This window comes from Typopeltis vanoorti, chromosome 19 (genome assembly GCF_054136105.1).
Source record: "Typopeltis vanoorti isolate ZY-2024b chromosome 19, IOZ_Tvanoo_1.0, whole genome shotgun sequence".
In the NCBI taxonomy this organism is placed as follows: domain Eukaryota; kingdom Metazoa; phylum Arthropoda; class Arachnida; order Uropygi; family Thelyphonidae; genus Typopeltis; species Typopeltis vanoorti.
Genome location: NC_143567.1, coordinates 57,813,699 through 57,837,176, shown reverse-complemented (window position 1 = coordinate 57,837,176; position 23,478 = coordinate 57,813,699). Strand labels below are relative to the sequence as shown.

Below are 23,478 nucleotides of genomic sequence, written 5' to 3'. Positions count from 1 at the left end.
CTGAAAAACGAATTTAAAGTGATCAGTAATACTTTTCAAAAAAATGGATACAGCCAAAACTCTATTAACAAAATTCTCTACAAGATCTCAATAAAAAACAAATACAAACCAGACTACTGTAAAGCTATAGCCATTCCCTACATTAAAGGTACATCAGACAAAATAAATAGGGTACTACAAAAATACAATCTGAAAGCCACCTTTAAACCTCCTGCAAAATTAAAAAGCTTACTCAACTCAGCCAAAGACCCACTCCCTTTCGCTGGCCCACCCTGGAGTATACCGTATTTACTGCACCTGCAACATACCAAACATAGGAGAAACAGGATGCACAATTCCGATCAGCGAAAAAGAACATAAACGACACATCAAATATAATAATTATGGTGAAGCTGGCCTTTCTGATCATACTCTGAACACCTTACATAGAATTGACTGGAAAAGCACCAGTTGTCTACATCACACCAAAACATGGTATGAATGCAAATTTAAGGAAGCTTGTGAGATCATTATCAACCACCCCAATATAAACAATAATGATGGTCTAAAAATCCCATACATATGGAAGGCATATATTCGTCCCACGAATCCTTCCTCTCTAAGAACAGGACTCTAGAAAATTCATGATCCTAAATCTAAAATAACAACTTTAATACTGAAAAATAGGACATCACTGTTAAGGAAAAAAATCTATAAGAAAGTTTCTTTTATAAATTTATAAATAATTTTTTTTTCCTTTTTTTTCTTTAATCAAAAATAACAATTGTAATAATAGAAATAGGACATCACTGTTACTGGAAGGAAAACCATCTGTAAGCAAGAATGTTTATTCATGTAATCAAAAATTTTTTGTGCATGACCTCTAGTGAAAAAAAAAAAAATTTTTTTTTTTTTTTACTAGAGGTCATGCCAGTGAGTAGCATGTGATCAAATCATTGTTTCTCTAGCTTACGGTTTGAAATGTAACGCAGCTTGTCTTATATTATGTATGCTCCAGATGATGATCTTGATATGAAGATCGAAACGTCAGAATAATAAAAAAGAGTTATTTTAACAAGGTTGTAGAATCCATAATTTCAAAAATGAATGCTGATCACCGTGTAACACTAAAAGAAAGGATCAATTAATGTTAGACTTGATTACAGTGTCAGAGGATGTTTCAGTTATCATGTGGTACTCACTTCTAACCAACTGAGGAGCATACTGAGTTCAGCAGAAGATACTGGTTGCTGGATGGGAAGAATATCGCTAGTGCATGGGAAGCATTTAAAAAAATACTTAAATGATGTTATTTAAATTAAGGGGATATTAAATCCCACATTATTTCAAAGCCGAATAAGAATTTTAATAAGAACTATAAGAATAAGATTAATAAGAATTATAATAACTTTTATAGCTTACTATATATTCGGCATGAACTCTTTGATTCCGATCTTTGAGTTTCTTATTCGGCTTTGAAATAATGTGGGATTTAATATCCCTTTAATTTAAATAATGTTACATCGCCGAAGTGAAGCCTATTGGCTCTTTTATTTAAGTAACTTAAATGATGTATTATTAGAATGTGTCCCAAGAGTTCTAAGAATAAATAGGGTAAGAGTCAAATAGATGTGTAATCTTAACAAGCAAGAGATTCGTAAGAAAAGGATGATGTGGAAGGAATATTATGTGCATAAGAATGATGTCTGTTATGAAAATTATAAGCAGCAGCTCTGAAGAGTCACAACTGTTGTACGGAAAACCAAGTCTGAGTGTGAAAAGTAACTGGCTCTACAAGCTAAAGCAAACCCCAAAGAATTTTATTTGTATGCTGAAAATAAAAGAAAGAATGAATATGAAAGAATAACTCTACTGAATGAAGGCAGTTTGAGGCTGACAGATGCAGAAGAGGTTGTTCAACTAATGAGTGCTCCTTTTTGCTAAAAGTTATCTAGTATGCAACATTGAGCTCACTGCTACCTCTTCACTAGATGAAGAAACTCGGGTGTTTGAGAAGGAAGTATTAGAGCTGTTACACAAACTGAATAAGAATTCAGCAATAGGGACTGATGGGACATCAGCTTGAATGCTAGAAGAGTGTTCAGCTAAAGGACTGGCTAGTCTTCTGACCAGGCTATCTAGTTTGAGCCTCCAAACAAGAAAGATTCTGCAGGAATAAAAAGAATGTATGGTAACCCTCATTTAACAAGAGTGGTGCAAAGATTAGTGTATCCAACTGTTGACCAATCAGTATTCAGGAATGGCGATGAAGATTTTGGAGAAGTTGGTTAGGACTTGCATTGAGAAATGGGTTGGCAAGGAATCTCTACTTTGCAATGAGCAGCATGGGTTTATCAAGGGAAGGTAAAGTTTTAGCAACTTGCTTACATTCTATAATAATGTTACCATTGAGCTAGGCAAGGGGAATTGATCAACCATGATACTTCTGGATTTTACTGAGAATTTTTCCAGAATACAGCATGGAAGACTGTTACATAAACTGGAAAATATGGGATTGAATTATAAAATATTATTGTTGATAAGAGGATGTCTGATTGACAGATATCAAAAAGTGGTATGTGACTCTGCAAGATTTAAGGTAACCAGTGGTGTACCACAAGGATCAGTCTTTGGTCCACTGTTATTCAGTCAGTACATTTATGACATTGGAAAGGATTTGACAGGTGACATACACTATTTGCTGATGATGCAAAGAAAGGTAGGGTAATCAGGAATGTGGCTGATATGCTGTACTTGCAGAATGATTTCAATGGACTGGAATTGTTAGCATGGGAAAATGGATGCCATGTCAATGCCAGTAAATGTAAAGTCATGCACTTTGGTGTGATTAGATATCAAATGTGATATTTGATAGAAGAAACTCATCAGCTAGGGATCTTGGAGTGTTAGTGGATAGGAAGTTCAGGGGTCATGTAGCAAAGACTGCAAATACATCTCAAAAGATGTATTTGAGTGCTGAAACAAACATTGATATGTAAAGATAAGGATGTTGTTTTACAAAGCCTTGATAAGACTTCACTTGGACTACTGTGCACGGGTCTGGTCTCCTGGTTTCCATTGTGATTCTAATACAGTGGAGAGAGAGAGAGAGAGTGCAAAGGAGATTGTTAAAAAATGATATCAGGATTGTGGAATACTGATTATGAAGACAGATTGAGAATTTGTTGACTGCAGACACAAGCAAACAGGAGCAAGAGGATTATACAGGATTTCAGTTGATGGAATTTTTCACTTTATGGTGGGCAGGAAAGGGACAAGAAGGTATCCTTGGAAGCAGAGCATAAATGCTACCAAGAAGGGGTCTAGACCTAGGTTTTTCTCTCATAGAGTGGTGTACGAACGGAATGGATTGCCATTAGATGTGCAATAGCTGATGTCTGTAGTGTGTGACCTCCCTCGATGAGTCCCTAACTCCCTGGAGATTTCTGTTAATAATAATAAGTGATCTGTTAGTGCACAGCTGTACATGTGTATATCTGTTAAGTAAGCAACTGCTAAAATGGAATTACTTGACAAGCAAATTCATGTTTATCCTTCCTTACTAAATTATTTCATTTACTTGTGTTATACCACATGTAATATCATGAGAAACGGGAAGTATCATAATAGAAACATTTTTCCGGCAAGGCTAAGATACCTTGATATGTACTTAGTTTCTAAAAAATCATAATTTGTATAATATTTTTTTATTATACATTGCAACTGATTAAAAAAAAAAAAGTCAAAAATTGTTGATTTTTAGGTATGACACATAAAAACATGCTAATGGATGTACTAAATTAATCAGGAGAACAATAAAAGTTATTTACAGTAATCACTACAGGAAAGTAGAAGTGTCATTTTTTTCTTAAGCTGAAATGACTGAGTATTGCTCCAGGAGGGAATGGTAGTATTTGAGTGAATCCATATGAACTGTCATACTTTAGACCAGCATTTCCCAAACTTTTCCTATGATGGAACACTTCACAAATACTAAAATTTTTGCAGAACACCTTGGTTATTTTGTAATGTATTAATTAAACAAATTAAACATAAACATCATTAAATTAATTTATGCTGATTTTCATTGACATATCCCATTCTGAATCACCATTATTAAAATTTATAATATTATTATAAGTACTAACAAGTGAATGCAGACAAAAAAGTCTGCATTCATTGTTTTCAGTTTTCCCCTCCTGTGTGCTGGTAGTTTTCCCCTCCTTTTTGTACATCCTGGAGATCGCTTCGTATACTGGTAGTGGATGACTCACTATCAGTTGTGTCACAAACACCTTCAATAAGATTTCTTAATACCAAAATTAAACAAAAGTTCCTTGTCTCTTATTCATATTAAAATTTAAATCTGCAGGCCTATTACTTTTAAAAAAATCATGGCACTACAGTTTCGAAACGTTCATCCTACACTAGAACTTGTGAAGAAAGTATTCAGTATTACTAGATTTGAGAACTGGAGACAGACTACCTTGATCTTCAATTTTAATGGAAAAATTTTCTTTATACTTCCTTGCTGATTGGTCACTAACATTTGCAACACAGATGTTATTTCTTTCAGTTTTGAGAACAGAGCATACGCTGCCCATTGTTGTAATAACCATAGTGTTCAACACTAAATATGAGACTAATCTTTTTGAATGGGGTGCTTAAGGGTCAAAGCTGTATAACTGAGAGGAGACCTCCACATAGCCTTTCAAGGAATGCGGAGAACCAACCAGAGCTTCTGACCTAATGTCCAATCCTCACCTTCTCGTGGTGCACCCTGTTGGGTATCTACTTTGATACTGAACGAACGAGGATGGGCTGGCAATTTGGGATTTAGCCGACCAAATTGTATTCTTATTGGTTAAACCAAAATAAAAAATGATGGTACAACATGACAAAATTTCATGCTGGCTGGGGCGTCGCACGGTTAAACAAGGCCCCCGTTGTTTTCACCAGGGAACCAGGGTGAACAGCGAAAAGTCAGCTACTGGAACAAATCTGAACGACTCAACATCACCAGAGTTAAAGATCGGTACTATCAACGTAAGAAGCCTGAATGGCAAAGAAATGGAGCTAGCTGAGGAATTAAATAAGAACCAGATCGACATAATAGAGGTGACTGAAACAAAAAAGACCAAAACTGGCGAGATCTTTCTGAGCAATAAATACAAAATGTTATATTCAGGCAATGACAATCAAGGAAAAGAAGGAGTAGCCATAGTATTCAACACAAAATACGAGGATAATCTTCTTGAATGGCAGTCAGTCTCAAGTAGAGTAATGTGGGCAAATATGAGAATGGGGAACTGGACAATGAGACTTATTTGTGCCTATGATCCCACAGAAGGTTCTACTAAGGTAGAAGTGGAGGAATTTTTTGATGCTTTAGAAAAAGCAACTGACAGAATGAAAAAGGAAAAGTTGGTCCTTGTTGGGGATCTAAATAGCAGAGTACGAAATGATTGTGAGACATACAAAAATATTTTGGGAAAATTTGGAGAAAAGAGCAAATCTAATAATAATGGCAAATATTTGTTGAATTTCTGCTCAGGACTTGGACTGGTTATTACAAATACCATGTTCCAACATAAAAATGTGCACAAATTCACATGGAGAGAAGAGGCTAGGAATAAGAAACGTCTCATTGACTATGTTATTGTTGATAGTGATGTTTTCTCCCTGGTGCAGAACACCAGAGTGTACAGAGGATTTGAAATTGGAAGTGATCACTATTTAGTCTTGAGCAGGATAAAATTGAATATCATATTGAAAAGAATAACATGTAAGAAAGTTTTAAAGCGAATAAAAGTTGAGCAGCTCTCAGATGTGAACTGTAGACTAAAATACAGAAAGATTATTGAAAAGAAATTGAAAGAGTTTGAGAACAGGAATCAAACCTTGGAGATTCAGTGGCAAACTCTGAAGAAAACATTGATTGATTCTGCCAGAGAGGCATGTGGTGAGGTTGTGTGCAAGGATAAAAAAATCAGAACTTCCTGGTGGACACAGGAAGTTAAAGAGGCAGTGAAGGAAAAGAAGAAAGCATATCAAAAGTTCTTGGCAAATAAGTCAGCTTTTACTCTTACAGAATACAGAGACAAATGTAAGAAAGCTAAACAGTGTGTAAAACTAGCTAAACAAAAGTCATGGGAGGACTTTGGCAAGAATATAGAAAATAAATATCAAGAAGGTGGCAAAATATTCTGGAGGTTGTTGAAGAAGCTTAGGAATGGAGGAAAGAGTGCTGTAAAAGGAGTTAGAGATGATAAAGGTGATATGAAAATGGTAGAAAAAGATATCCTTGAAGTATGGAGTAATTACTTTGAAAAACTGCTAAATGAAACAAGCAGAGATGACAGCACAGTGATAAAAAACACAGACCACACATGCAGTCAGGAATACATATCCATACTTGTAGTAGAAAAAGCCACCAAAGGCTTGAAATGTGGAAAGGCAGCAGGAGTAGATGATATTCGACCAGAAATGCTGAAGTATGGTGGTATAAGAGTCGTACAGTGGCTGCACTGCATAGTTCAGAAAGCCTGGACAGAGGGACGAATTCCCGATGATTGGAGTAGAGCTCTCATAGTACCCATATATAAAAAGGGAAATAAAACTGAATGTGAGAATTACAGAGGTATTTCCCTACTGAGTGTTCCTGGCAGGATCTATGCAAGTATACTTGAGAAACGGTTGAGAAGAATTGTGGATGAAAAGCTGGGTGAAGAACAAGCTGGATTCAGGCCAAATAGAGGTTGTCAGGATCAGATCTTCACTTTACGACAAATAGTCGAAAAAGCATGGGAATATAACAAAGATCTGTATTTGAGTTTTGTCGATTTGGAAAAGGCATATGACAAGGTGCCAAGAGAGAAGCTATTCAATACGCTGCAGTTATATGGTGCAAATGGGGCATTATATCAAGCAATACTTAGTCTTTATTTGAGTTGTAAGTCAGCAGTTAGCATTGAAAGAAGTGCAGGAAGATGGTTTAATGTTAAATCTGGTGTGAGACAAGGATGTACATTATCCCCTCTGTTATTCATTATCTATATGGATCACATTATGAAGGAAAGTGGTATTAAACATGATATCAAAATTGGAGATGTTAATGTCAGCTCTTTGCTTTATGCGGATGATGTTATACTTCTAAATAAATCCGCTACAAGTCTGCAAGATTCTCTGACTAAATTCAATTGCTGTTGTAATAGATATGGTATGAGGGTCAGCAATAAAAAGACAAAGACAATGAAAATAGGCAGAATCATTGAAAATGTCAACTGTGTTGTGAATGGAGAACTTGTGAAACAAGTAAAACATTTCAGCTACTTAGGCACGATTTTTACTGAAGATGGTAAATGAAATATAGAAATAGATAACAGAATCAGCAAAGCTGGTATGGTGGGAAGTCAATTGAATAAATTCATATGGAATAAGAGAGAAATTAGTCGGAACACTAAATTAGCTGTATACAAGACAGTGTTCAAACCAGTTTTAACTTATGGATCTGAGAGCTGGGTCAGAAGTAAAACAATTTACCAAAGACTAGAGACCGCAGAAATGAGAGTCCTGAGAAAGATTAGAGGCGTGAACAGATGGCATCAATGGCAATATCATATTAAAAATGGGGATATTAGGAAAGAACTTGACATTGTCAGCTTCCAGGAATGCGTTAGCAGAGCTAATGTCAGGTGGTGTGGTCACTTAAATAGAATGGGAAAGGAAAGATTAGCAAAACAAGTGTTCTCTGCCAGGTTGGCAGGAAAACGACCCAGAGGAAGACCAAGATATAGGTGAATTGATACGGTACAAAGTGCCTTAGACGATAGAAATATAAGATCTGATAATGTTGGAGTCTTGACAAGTAACAGACTGATTTGGAGGAAAATTGTAGATAGGAAGTTAGTAATGATGTAATTTTTTCATGTAGTACTGTCATATCCTGTACACCCCTTGAGGGTACATGGCAGGAATTTGATGATGATAATGATGATCTTTTTGAATAGCAGACAGTCTCAAGTAGAGTGATGTGGACAAATATCAGAATGGGGGAACTGGACAATGAGACTTAATTGTGCCTATAGTCCCACAGAAGGTTCTACTAAAGTAGAAGTGGAGGAATTTTTTGAGACTTTAGAGAAAGCAACTGACAGAATGAAAAAGGAAAAGTTGGTCCTTGTTGGGGATATAAATAGCAGAGTAGGAAATGATTTTCAGACATACAAAAATATTTTGGGAAAATTTGGAGAAAAGAGCAAAGCTAATAATAACGGCAAATACCTGTTGGATTTCTGCTCGGGACATGGACTGGTTATTGCTAACACAATGTTCCAACATAAAAATGTGCACAAATTCAGATGGATAGAAGAGGCAAAGAATAAGAAAAGTTTCATTGACTATGTTATTGTTGATAGTGATGTTTTCTCCCTGGTGCAGAACACCAGAGTGTATGTACAGAGGATTTGAAATTGGAAGTGATCACCGTTTAGTCTTGAGCAGGATAAAATTGAATTTCATACTGAAAAGAATAACATGTAAGAAAGTTTTAAAGCGAATAAAAGTTGAGTTGCTCTCACATGTAAACTGTAGACTAAAATGCACAAAGATTATTGAAGAAAAAAAATGAAAGAGTTTGAGAACAGGAACCAAACCTTGGAGATTCAGTGGCAAGCCTTGAAGAAAACTCCGATTAATTCAGCCAGAGAGGCATGTAGTGAGGTTTTCTGCAAGGATAGAAAAATCAGAACTCCATGGTGGACACAGGAAGTTAAAGAGGAGGTGAAAGAAAAGAAGAAAACATATCAAAAGTTCCTGGCAAATAAGTCAGCTTGTGCTCTTACAGAATATAGAGACAAATGTAAGAAAGCTAAACAATGAGTAAAACTAGCTGAACAAAAGTCATGGGAAGACTTTGGTAAGAACATAGAAAATAAATATCAAGAAGGTGGCAAGATATTCTGGAGGTTGTTGAATTAACTCAGAAATGGAGGAAAGAGTGTTGTAAAAGGAATTAGAGATGATAAAGGTGATATGAAAACTGGAGAAAAAGCTATCTTTCAAGTATGGAGTAATTACTTCGAAAAATTGCTAAATGACACAAGCAGTGATAGTACAGTGATAAAAAACACTCAACAAGAATACAGTCAGGAATACATATCCATACTTGAAGTAAAAAAAAGCCATCAATGGCTTGAAATGTGGAAAGGCAGCAGGAATAGATGATATTCAACCAGAAATGCTGAAGTATGGTGGTATAAAAGTCTTACAGTGGCTGCATTGCATAGTTCAGAAGGCCTGGACAGTGGGACAATACTTGAGAAATGGTTGAGAAGAATTGTGGAAGAAAAGCTTGGTGAAGAACAAGCTGGATTCAGACCAAATAGAGGCTGTCAGGATCAGATCTTCACTTTACAACAAATAGTTGAAAAAGCATGGGAATATAACAAAGATCTGTATTTAAGTTTTGTCGATTTGGAAAAGGCATATGACAAGGTGCCAAGAGAGAAGCTATCCAATATGCTACATTAATATGGTGTCAATGAGACATTATATCAAGCAATACTTAGTCTTTATTTGAGTTGTAAATCAGCAGTTAGAATTGAAGTACAGGAAGATGGTTTAATGTTAAATCTGGTGTGAGACAAGGATGCACATTATCCCTTCTGTTATTCATTATCTATATGGATCACATTATGAAGGAAAGTGGTGTTAAACATGATATCAAAATTGGAGATGTTAATGTCAACTCTTTGCTTTATGCGGATGATGTTATACCTCTAAATAAATCCGCTACAAGCTTGCAAGATTCACTTACCAAATTGAATAACTGTTGTAATAGGTAGAGTATGAAGGTCAGCAATAAAAAGACAAAGACAATGAAAATAGGTAGAATCGTTGAAAATGTCAACTGTGTTGTGAATGGAGAACCTGTGTAACAAGTAAAACATTTCAGCTACTTAGGCACGATTTTTAGTGAAGATGGTAAATTAAATATTGAAATAGATCAACAAAGCTGGTATGGTAGGAAGTCAATTGAATAAATTCATATGGAATAAGAGAGAAATTAGTCGGAACGCTAAATTAGCTGTATATAAGACAGTGTTCAAACCAGTTTTAACTTATGGATCTGAGAGCTGGGTCAGAAGTAAAACACTTGACAAAAGACTAGAGACTGCAGATATGAGAGTCCTGAGAAAGATTAGAGGTGTGAAGAGATGGCATCAATGGCAATATCATATTAAAAATGAGGATATTGGGAAAGAACTTGACATTGTCAGCATCTAGGAATGAATTAGCAGTGCTAATCTCAGGTGGTATGGTCACATAAACAGAATGTGCAAGGAAAGATTAGCAAAACAAGTATTCTCTGCTAGGTTGACAGGAAAACAACCCAGAAGAAGACCAAGATATAGGTGGATTGATATGGTACAAAGTGTCTCAGACGATAGAAATATAAGATCTGATAGTGTTGGAGTCTTGACAAGTAACAGACTGATTTGGAGGAAAATTGTAGATAGGAAGTTAGTAATGATGTAAATTTTTTTATGTAGTACTATCATATCCTGTACACCCCTTGAGGGTACATGGCAGGAATTTGATGATGACACTCTGTGGTAGGTCTCATACCAATTATTAGTTTTTCAAGAATCCTGATATCAAACGCATTCAAGTGTAGGCTGTCCCTCTTATACAAATCCAATCTTCCCTCAAACTCATGCTACACATCCAGAAACTTGCATCTATTCTTTCTACACAGCTTATGCATCGAATTGTTTGCCACCATAGCTTTTCTTCTTAATTCATTTTTATTATGTTGAGGCAATATACTTATGATTTTCTTTCTCACTTTTTACTCTCACTTCGTTCAATGAACATTTCATATCCTGTTTTATACCGAACTTATCACTAGTTAAGTCATTAGTACCTACTACAATTGTGATCTCGTTTCCTTTTCTTTTCTGTTTTGGAATTTCATGTGCTATATTTTTAATAAATAACAATACTGGTAAAAAAATCAAGTTTTTGTAAAAAGAAATTGGCAAAGAACATTACTTTAAAGCCAGCATGATGAATAAATACTTTCAAGGAAGTTTGGTTTTCCAATTTGAAGTGATGTAGTTCTTTGATATGATGAAATGCTCAACAAAAAATATGTTTATTCATATGGGAAACTTTAGGGAGAGAGAGAGAGAGAGAGAAAGAGAGAGAGAGAATTGCAACCCACTGCTTAATGTGATAGCAAAAACAAATAAATAAATACATGAAATAAGATAAATAAAGTAAAAAATTGTAAAAAAATAATATAATAAATTATACTCTCTAATTAACATTATTCAATAATGACTATCATAATAAATTTCCTGATGTGTACCCTCAATGGGTGTTTAGTAATGAATTGGGTGCACACAAAATCCAAATCATTCTCTCCTCATAATCATTTTCATGATAATTTCCATTCTTGTTATAACACAGTTACATTACATTGTCTCTTTTACACAGCTTCTCACCATTCCTCCCAGTAAATCTATATTTGCAAATCATAAGTTACTGATTCTCAGACCATGAACTGAAATTCTTCCTAAAGAAACCAAAAGATAATGATCCTTTGAAAAATACCTAGGTGTTTATAAAACATACAGTAACTTTAGCAAGCCTAACGGTGGCCAACTTGGCCTGAATCATGAAATCCATGAGGGCGAAGGCCTCAACATTGTAGCTGATAAAAGCATTAACACAGGATTTCTTATATGTGCTATCAATCAACTAATTTTCCATTTCAATAGTTCATAGAACTATTGAAAAATGAAAATTAAATATATTTTTCAATAAATCAATCCTTTAACAGCATTTATTTCCAATGAGAGTAGGAGGAGCTCTGTTAACCATAACTAACCTTTTGAAGATGTGTAGGCAGCTGTTCCCTATTCTTCAGCCATTAATAATAATGAGCCTGAGGTTATCAATGAATCAAGTCTTTCAAGGGAAGATTACAGTGAGGATCACTACATCCTTACAGGTATATATCTGAAACTGTGTAAACTCTATGGGTTTTTTTTTATGCATTTCATATGGATAATCTTTATTGGCTTCCACTGCCCCTGCACTTTTCTTCTCAGCCTATAAAATCCCAAGCAGCTGATCATCAACAGCCATTCATTCACAGTGCAATTTCAAAGTCACTGAACTAAGTCTCTTCTTCTTTTATTGAATTTACTTATGTTCACTTGTTCTCCAAGGACAACTTTCAGCTGCTTAAAAACACATCAATAATTTTCTTTGCTCTTCTTAACCTTATATCCATATATGACACTAATGCAGAAACAAACCTCTTTTGTGTGCAACAAACATTTAAAAGGGGAAAAAATTGCAAGTTCACCTTTCATTACCATGCAGCATTGAATTCATGTAGGCAACATTAGTTCTGTGATTACTACCTAAGCTCACCAATAGTGCCATAGCTTATCATATTAACTGAATATTAACAATCATATGATTTATTTAGATAAGGATCAGGTATAACCTGCATTAAACACGAAGATAAACTTAATGCTTATGCTGAATGGGAAGCAATTACACACACACACACACACACACCAAACTTCAAAACAAAGAGTTGAACAGAGCAACTTATTTGTACCTCTTACCCCAATGAGGACGCTAACAGTGAACAAGAAGAAAAATCACATGAATCATTAAAAAGTAATGTAATGGAGAAAAAAGAATTTCTTACTCTATAGTCTTAAAGAGAAGACATAAGATCTTAATTCTCACCTTTGTTATTTTCTTTGTTTATAATGTCATCAGCAACACAATCAGCCTCTAGCTCACAAGTAGTTTGTCTGCTTACATCATGCATAAGATTACTAAAAATAAAAATATATATAATATACATATATTACATATCATTATAAAACTGTTCCATAAGAACAAGATGGGCAACAATTAAATTTGACAGTTGCCAATGAAATCCTCTTAATAATATATAATTATAAGATTTTAAAGATTTTAAGATAAAATTATAAGAATTGCAGGCCCATTACCCTTCTAAGTCACTATTTTTTTTTTTAATATTTATCAGGATTATTCAAAACAGAGTTAAAAATTCTTATGAAGAACCAATGGAAGAAGAGCAAATGGGATTCAGAAGCACAACAGATGCAAGTTTCATTGCATCTGTTGTGCAATGAAACAAAATTAAACACACTAGCAGATCTTATGAGAGACAAAAACAAAAAATCTCTACTGCTGCTGCAGTAGTTTTTTGTTTTTTTTTTGTTTTTTTCAGACTAGAAAAAATACGGAACAATAAAAGATTAAGTAAAGAACTCAAACTAAAGATATATAAAACAATGATAATTCCCACAGTACTTTATGGCTTAGAATGCTGGATCCTAAGAAAAAAAAGAAATGGATAAACTCAATGCTTTTGAGATGAAATGCCTAAGAAAAATCAATAAAACAAACTGGATAGAAAGAGAAACAAATGAAAAAAAAAGACAGAAAAACTTAACTTCAAGGAAACAATAATTACAACACTAAAAAAGAGCCAACTAAGCTGGTTTGGACATGTTTCAAGAATGAACCCAGAAAAACTACCAAACATATTATTAAATGACAGAATTAAAGGATAGCCCAGTAGAGGAAGACCCAGAAAAAGATGGACTGCAACATAAAAGAAAGCACTCACTTAAACTCCATAACAGAACTGCAAAAAAAATACAGCAGACAGAAATGGAAAAAATTTGTCTTCAAGGAACTTGACCCATCACAAGCAGAAGAGGAGGAAGAAGAATTATGAGATTAACTGGAAAATCTTCAATGGTTATCCAGTTAATTTTATAATGTTATAAAAACCAAGTCAGAGAAAAAGCTATATGCAGAAAACTGATATCCTTTTGTATTGATATAATAATAACATTAAAAAAACAAAACAATGAAATATAAATAAATATTTATCCTAGATATGAAAGAGTTAATTATACTTGCTAAAAAATTATATTCTTGTTTAATCTTTTATCAAAATGTAAGCAAACTTTGTTTGCTAACACTTGGGTGAAGCATCTTGAAGACTAGACTACTTGTATACAGAGACTGATGACTAGCTCAGTTGCCTCAGTATCCCATAATGTGCACCACACTCCATTTCAGACATGTACACTGCTTGGAAAAAGTCAACAAATACCATAATGTGAGGAACAAACAGCCATGTTGCCTGTCTTAAGATGTAATACCTCCTTTCACTGCAATGACTGCAACAATCCTAAGGGGCATACTTTCCACAGGTGTACAATATGAATCAATGGGAATGCGAATCAAAGATGAGGTCAAGGGATATCTGCTTCCGCTGTGGGGGGCAGATGTCCCTTGATCTCACCTGATGCTTCAGTTCATCCAACAGATGCTCAATAGGGTTGAAATCCAGACTCTGTGAAGGCCGGTCACATGTGGTGACATTTATGTTCACAAACTATGCAGTTACAGCAGCAGCCTTATGACAGTGCATTGTCTTGCTGTTTTTACATATTACTCTTCATAGCACCCTATGGTCACGTTTTGTGGGTCGTCCACTGTGGGTAGCAATTGCAGCTGACTCCCTACACTTCCATCTCAATATGGTATTACTGATTGTTGACCTCAGATGGCTCAATTTGTCAACAATTTGCCAAATACATAGGCCTGCAAGCATGGCATCCTATCACAATGCCTCTTTCAAACTTCATCGGTTCCCTTCTCACAGCCATTTCACCCGGACACAGTTGCACTGACATGGAAATATCATATTCCTCCAATTTATGCTGGCTACAAACATGGCTTGTTAGATGGAATGATGCACCTTGCCCATAGGAGTGTCCACTGACTTCTTTCTGAACAGTATATATATTGCTGTGCATTATGGAAATGGTCACCACCTGTACTGGTTTTCACCTTTACTGCAGTCTCATCAGGGGAGCTAGACGCAGGAAGATTCTGAGGCAGAATATCAATGTTGAACTCATATTTTCCATTTTTGAAGTAGGTAATTGGAGTTAAACAGAACTCTAAATTATCACCAATGCTATTTACCAGCTTCCTCAAATGTTTTAAATGAAGCCCTGGAGAACTGTGATATTGGAGTGATGATAGGAGAAAGAAGAATGAACCATCTAAAGTTTGCTGATGATATTGATCTTCTAGCAGAAAACAAATCAGATCTTCAAGAGATTACCACAAAATTAGCTTATAATCTTAAAATATGTGGATTAACCATAAGTATATCCAAAATTAAAAAACAATGACAAATATTTGTGATTCTGACCAAGAAAGAAGTGCTATAGCAAAAACTGAAAAAATCCTACTTGAGGATACACCCATAAAAGAAGTTGATCAGTTTAAATACCTAGGCAATATCTTTAATAAAGATGGCAGATCAAGACAGGATATTAGAAAAAAAAATGGCAGCATTCTAAAAACTAAAACCACTATGGACAGATAACAATCTTACAATTACCAAAAGATTACACCTTATTGACACAGTAGTTAATTCAGTACTTCTCTACAGGGAAGTGAAACTTTGATTCTCCTGAAAGAAGATGAAAACATGTTGCTGGCATTTGAAATGAGGTGCTATCGATGACCCCTAAAGATACCATACACTGATCACATCATAAATTTTGAAGTAAGGCAAAGAATCGGTTCTTTTGCCAGTTCAAGAGACAACATCATAACTAAGATTCAAAGCAAACAACTTATGTGGCTTGGTCATATTAGCAAATCAAATGGTTTACCAATGCAAGTTCTTGAAGGACTTATTTCAGGAACTTGGAAAAGAGGCAGACCTAGAATAAACTAGATGGACAATATAAAAAGTTGGACTGATGCTTCACTTACAGAGTTGAAAGCAAAGTGTCAATCAAGGACTCCAAATACTTGATTATTGTTTCACTTCTGGGAGACACTAGTCAAGGTTCTTGGTTGTAATCTAATCAAAGATTCATCACAGGTGAAATTAAATAAAATAAAAAGGTTTGTGCAACAAACCATATTTTGCTGGCAGCTCTCATGTGTTGTTGTTGCTGTTGTTTCAACACCGATCTAGAAACCATCAGGCATATATATGGCTTGTTTATTTCAATTGATAACTCTTTCTAGTGACATTTAAACAGCAATCTGTTTTTTCTTTTTTTTAAATTTTTATATTAATCCTACTCATAAAAGATCAATAATTATAATACATTTATCACTATGGACAGGTTAAGGGCTGAATAAGAAAGAATTCTGTTCCAGCAAATAATCTGAGAATCATGTTCAGCACAAACACCAACTTTTCCAAGCTACCTCAAGTTTCCAATAAACAGAATGGTAGATGCTCACACTAGGTGCTGAAAATTATCTACTACCTGAGGACTTTCACAAACAACCATGCCATGTGAGATACAAATACACCTCTTGGTACAATTGCAGAGACAACTACTGACCTAGCCAAACTAGGGCAGCAACTGCTAGCCTGGTTTGTCTCTCTCTCTGAGATAGTTCTGAGTGCCTGAAATTCCATAATGATTATCTTCTGTCCTTTAACAATCAAGCAGCTTTCTAATAATGGTGTTTGATTTTTCACTTTGAATAGCATTTTTTACCATCTTTAAAACACTCACTATCTGTAGCTATTTATGCCATAAATAGATGGAAGAGACTATACATTATTAATGTCACCATTAAGTTTTACATGATTTGCAAAGATGCATAATTCACTATACAAAACAGTTTTACAAGAGAAATACATGTTTTTATGCAAATACAAAACATGCAATTTGAGGATATTCCATTTTTAATATGGGATTTTAATAAATCCCATTTTTAAAATAAATATTCAGTATCATCATCAAATTCCTAACATGTATCCTCAGTGGGTGTACAGGATATTATGACAGTACTAGATAAAAAGTTGCATCATTATTAACTGCTAACTGACAATTTTTTTCTTTTTCAAACTTCAATATTATTGGGTCTTATATTTCCGTCTTCTAAGGCACTTTTTACTGTATCAATCCACCTATATCGCAGTCTTCCTCTGGATCTTTTTTCCTTCCAACCTGGCAAAGAACACTTGTTTTGCTAATCTTTCATCTCCCATTCTATTTCAGTGACCATCCTACCTGAGATTAGCTGTACTAACACATTCCTCAAGGCTAACAATGGAGCTCCTAGTATCCTCACTTTTAAATATGATAATGCTATTAATGACACCTGTTCAGTCCACTAATCTTTCTCAGAATTCTCATATCAGAGGACTGCAGTTTTTTTCTATCAAATTCTATTTATAACCCATCTCTCAGATCCATAACTTGAAATTGGTTTAAACACCATCTTGTATATAGCTAATTTAGTATTTTGACTAATTTATTTCTTATTAGCTAATTTGAAAGAAAGAAAAATTATAGAGTTATATTATACCTTGATTTATAAACATTTTGTACTGTTTATAAAATACAAGAAAAACAGTTTTTTTTAATATAAATCACATTCATAAAAGATTATAAATCCTTGTTTTTTTTTAATACCACAGATTAGATAAATTCAATAATCTGGGACCCCTTTAAGTCTAAGGTACTTTTGTAGACCACTTTGAACCCCCCCCCCCCAACAAGTAGGGTGACGGCTTCATGCTTAAAAGGAAAAGAGTCTACAACTTCAATCCTACAGACTGAAAGCAGAGATGCTATACACTAGGCTAACACTATGAATAATGTAAAACTTACCCTAATAACAATGTAAAATTACCTTGAGAGTTCATTTACATTCCAAACAATAAATGGTGAGCTAGTCAAACTAGCTTGTTTATTTTTTTGCTGACTAAGAGGTGATGAAAAAGGAATCAAAATTTCCTGACTACTTGTAATTCTGAACTTTTGTTTCTTTATATTAATCATATTCATCCCAAAGAGATTATAATCAATAAAGAACTGCAAGAAAAAAAAAAACAGCTGCATAAAAATTCATAATCTTTTTATCCAAAACATAATTTACATTTTCAAGATTAAAAAAACTTAAATAAAAATACAAGTTTAGCCATCAATCTGAAGTTACATTACTGAACAATTCATATTTAACTAGTCATTTTTAGTACCAATTTTTTTTCATTATTTGAACCTCATCCTTAATTCATTTTGTTATTGTCTTTCATTGATAAATACAGATAACTTGCCAACATAATGAAACAACTAATATTCATTGATCAAATATGCCAATCTTCACAACTGTAATTTATTTTATCTACCTTTATAATTTCTTAATGGAAGAATGGATTAACAGCAGCAGAAGCAGATATATCCCTAAATTAAATGTGTTACTTCATATTTTCTGAATCTACATTTTAATTCTTATCTTTCAATATTTTAACTTTCTCTTGTTTAAAATAAAATATGAGTGAGCTCTTTACTGAATTCATCTAACTTTTTTTTAATAGTAGGTTCCAAAAGTTCTCCAGCGTGACATACAAAATTCGTTCCAATTTTAAAACAGTGTGTGTGTGACAGGTAGCACCATCTATGGGGGGGCTTAGTGTACCAGTTTCAACTCTCTACCTGTCATTCAGTTGGAGGCACTTGTTTGGCTAATATATGGCATGCTAAGTAGCTGTAATGTTAACAATTGAGTACCGTGCTGTGATTTTTATTTTATTTTATTTTTTTTTTAAGTTTTTGCACAAAAGAACAGCGTTCTCCAGTGCTATCAAACAGCAACTGGATGATGTTTATGGGGAAGCTTCTTCTTTATATTCCACTGTGAAGGAAAACGGGCTAAAGAGTTTTGCCTAGGAAGAGAGAGCATCAAAGATGATCCTTGTGATGGCTGGCCTGGAAGTGATGAATGAGGAAAATGTCTCTCTTGTTGAGGAGGAACTCAATGATAGACTGCTGAAGCTCAAAGAAATCTCAGACAGGTAAGGGCTTTCTATAACAACCATATTTCGCATCATTTACGAGAAGCTTCATATGACAAACGTCAGTGCAAGGTAGGTGCTCTGACTTCTCTCTTCAATTCAGAAGGAGCATCATGTTACCTGTTCCCGCAAATATTTAGAGCTTTGCCAAGGGAGTCAGAGAAGTGCTGGAATCCATTGTTATTGGGGATGAAACCATGGTCCTTTATTACAATGCTCTTTCCAAAAGGGAACCCATGGAGTGGTGCAAACCAGGTGAATGCACTGCTGAGAAAAGCCAAGGTCTCAGTCCACCAAGAAGATCATGGCAATCTTTTGGGATTGCTGGTGAATTCTCTTGATTAACTTCAGGGAAAGGAACACCACCATGAATGCAGAATATTATACTTCACTCCTGCACAAATGACAATGCTCCAGTCCATATGCTCTAGTTGCAAAGACGAAGAACTCTGGCTTAAAGGAAATTGAACACCCACCCTACAGCACAGATCTAGGCACGCAGTGACTACTACCTCTTCTCGAAACTGAAGAAAGACCTTCAAGGAAGAAAATTTGCATATGACAATGAGGTGAAAGATGCAGTTTTAGGCCATTATGCAGACTACAGGCTATTTTTTCAAGGGCACAGAAATGTTAATTCAAAGATGTAAAAAGTGTGTTGAAGGGCTATTATGTTGAAAAGTGACACAGTTGTTTTCTTTCTATTACCTCTAAAAGTTAGGCCAGAAACTTAAGGAACCACTCTCGTATATACAGGGTGGTTCAAAATTCCATATACAAACTTTGAGGGGAGGTAGAGAACATCAAAATCAACCAAATTCACATAAGTAAGTATGACTAGAAATGCCACACGAAAGTGATAGGTGACGCTGTTCGGCAGTGGTCCAGGTGAGCAATTGGGGCTTCCTCATTCAAGCTTTCGACGTCGTACGAAGAACATGCGTCGTTTTACGAATGCTGAGATGGCAGACATGCACTTCGTTTACCATATTAGGTATCCAACTACTACTGAACTGTTCAGTTATGCCAAATAAAGTTTTTTTACTTATTGCCTTGTGTTATTTCTGTATCTTTATGTCTCTGTTAGTACCTTCTGGTGGAGTTTCCAGTCATGCTTTCCTATGTGAATATGGTTGATTTTGATGTTCTCTACCTCCCCTCAAAGTTTGTATGTGGAATTTTTAACCGCCCTGTATATTTAACCCACAAGTGAAAAGTCACAAGACCTTTATCAGATCAGCACCATGTGAGAGAAAGAGAACAAGAAGAAAAGAGGAATCTATTTACTTTTTTTTAAAACAACTGAAGGTATATTCTTTGCTTCATGGTTACATGGTGATCAGAATTCATCATAAAAATTATGGAAACAACTACCATGTCAGAACAAAACTTTAGTTTAATATAAATCAAAATAATCACTCAACATTTTGACTTTCACATTAAGGTTGGAGTATACAAATATATACAAAGAAACAAGCTGCAATATACAATCTACACGGTATGCTAAAGTTGCATTGATTTGGTCAACTATTAAAACTAGGCCAGATAACGAAACCACCAGAGTTGGTTTCGTTATCTGGCCACACGGCTGCCAAACATTAAACATCTTCTTCAGCCACCTGAATAAACAACATGAACATACGAGGGTGGTATGAAATGTTCTCGGCCTCGACTGTAGATGGCAACACTATCGGTAAGATTTTTTTTTCCTAAGTGTACATCTATCCATGTGAAATTGAAAGTCATTCTATCAAGTAGTTTGTTTTATACAGCTGTCTGAAGCAAAAGTGTTGTCTGTATCCCTTGAAATGGATAAAACTGAATATCATGCGGTTATAAAATTCTTTGTAAAAGAAGGTTTAATGCCAAAAGAAATTCATTTGATTTCATAAAAGTTTATGAGCACTCTTCTCAACTGTTTTCGACAATTAAGAAATGGGCTGCCAAGTTTAAACATGGCTGTACGCAGCCTTGAAAATACACCAGAAATCATTGATCAAGTGCATGATATGGTATTGGATGACTGGAGAGTCAAAGTGAGTGAAATTGCTGAGACTATAGGCATTTCAAAAGAACATGTAGGATATATTTTGCATGAAGAATTGCAAATGAAAAAGATTTGCGCAAGATGGGTGCCACGCTTGCTCACAGCAAATCAAAAATGCACTCACACGAAAATCTCTGAACAGTGCTTGCAGCATTTTAACAAGAATAAAACTGATTTTGTGTGTCGATTTATTACTATAGATGAGACTTGGATTCACCATTACACACCAGAAGCCAAACAGCAGTCAAAACAGTGGAGAGAAGCTGGTTCTTCAGCGCCAAAGTCGGTTCCATCAGTAGGAAAGGTCATGGCATCGGTGTTTTGGGATGCTAAAGGCATTTGTTTATTAATTATTTTGAAAAGGATAAAACAATAACTGGGGAATATTATTCCGATCTTTTAACCAGACTAGACAAAAAGATTCGTGAGAAAAGATGCAGTTTGCAGAAGAAAAAATTCATCTTTCATCAGGACAATGCATCTGCCCACAGAGGTGTTTTGGCATTGGGAAAATTAAGGGATTTGCACTATGAATTGTTGGAACATCTACCCTATTCCCCAGATTTGGCTCCCTCTGACTTCTATCTCTTCCCAAAACTAAAACTCTTCCTTGCTGGTCAGCATTTTTCTTTGAATCAAGAGGTGATTGCAGCTGTAGAGGGGAATTTTGCAGATCTTATTGAGAGCCACTACATGGATGGGATAATGGTGATGGAGCATCGCTGGAATAAATGTATTAGTCTTAAGGGAGATTACGTTGAAAAATAAAAATGATTTTGAAATTATAGACTTGTTTTTCATTGTTAGGCCAAGAACTTTTCAGACCACCCTTGTATACAATTTACTATTGAAATTAAAAACTAGAACTCCCTTCCTTTCTTGGATACACTGGTCACGTGTCTTCCCTCAGGCAGTCTATCCTTCACTGTTTAATGCAAGCCTACACGTACTGGCCAAATATACACATGTTAATATCACAATCCTTTGCAAAAAGTTGGAGTCATTAACACCCTCAAAAGCAGAGCTATAACAATTTGCTCTAATGAACAAGCTCTTAAACAAGATTTACAAATATTTGCAACACATTTATAAATAATGGCTATGGCAAAAATACTATCAATAAAGTTCTTCATAGCACTTCACAAAAAAAAAAAAAAAAAAAAATATATATATATATATATACAGGGTGTTCGGGATAAATTTGACAGTTTCGTAAGGAAAAAGAAAATCTTCTTTGTATCTATTAAATTTAATGAATTGACAAAAAAACATTACAGGCAGAGTTAATTACAATACTATCAACAAGATTTACTCAAAATAACCACCATTAGCATCGATCACAGCTTCAATTCTGCTTCGGAACCTGGAACAAGCTGATGCTACAGTCTCCCTGGGAAGGGCCGCAAAAACTGTTTTAATTTTATCCATTAACTGGGCTTTTGTATTACTGGAAGTGCGATTGGTGTCTTTTTCAACTGCGCCCCATACAAAATAATCCATGGGGTTAAGGTCTGGGGAGTTTGGAGGCCAAACATTTGGACTGGTGAAGTCGTAGAAATTTTCAGACAACCATTTTTGACTTTTTCCAGAGGTGTGGCAAGGGGCCGAATCCTGCTGCCATACATACGGCCTACCATTGGCTACCCTTGTTATCCAGGGCTTGACTACAGTTAGCAACTCCACGAACAAAGCCCGAATTCCAATGCCAGGGTTCTTCAACACCTGTTCCTGCAGATTTGCGAGGAATTCTGCTGTACGAACGCAATCAGATCGTCTGCTAGGGATCTTTCTTCTTGCTACATCCTCGTAGTCACCATTGCAAGTCTCTAGTTCATGCCTGATTGTTTTTACTGTATTCAGGGAGCATTGGGCAGCAGTCGTAATATCCTTATTTTGATGGCGGGCACGAATCATCATGATACAAGTTATTCTCTTCCATGATTCAGGTGGGTTCCAGCTATCCATCCTTTCTGACATCTTGTATATGAATGAAGAAGGCTCCAAACTTTTAAATGAAGAGAAGTGTGTGTTAATACATGTAACTTACGGAAAAATATAATTAATTATAAATATGTCAAATTTATCCCGAACACCCTGTATATATATATACACACACACTATAGATTATAGTAAAACCACAGCTATCTGAGATATTAAAGGGTTATCAGAAAAAATAAATAAAATTGTACACCATTATAACTTTAATGCCTCTTTTAAACCACCTACAAAATTAAAAAAACATATTCAACTCCTCTAAGGATCCTCTCCCCCATTGGCTCACCCTGGAGTTGATCATATCTATTGCATCTGCAACTTACCTTATATTGAAACTGGACATACAATCCCTATTCATAAAAAAAAAACACAAACGACACATTAAATTTCACAATTTTAGTGAAGCAAGTCTCTCAGAACACACCCTTAACACCCTACACCTAATTGATTGGAAAAGTACATGTTCTTTACATCATACAAAAACTTAGTATGAACGAAATTTAAAAAAACCTGTGAAATTTTAATTAATCATCCT

General features: G+C 35.0%; 1 protein-coding gene across 1 annotated transcript in view; it reads right to left on the bottom strand.

Moving 5' to 3' along the window:
• The window catches only part of LOC150096145 (DNA polymerase zeta catalytic subunit-like), a 59,124-nt gene extending 41,350 nt beyond the window's left edge, over positions 1-17,774 (bottom strand). The window contains exons 1-2 of the mRNA XM_090409624.1: positions 17,740-17,774; positions 12,754-12,845 (exon numbers count right to left, since the gene is read on the bottom strand). Coding sequence (XP_090265750.1) covers positions 12,754-12,838 — 85 coding nt within the window. The 5' untranslated portion in view covers positions 12,839-12,845; positions 17,740-17,774. The remainder of the gene's footprint in view (positions 1-12,753; positions 12,846-17,739) is intronic.
• Positions 17,775-23,478: the final 5,704 nt, after the last annotated feature.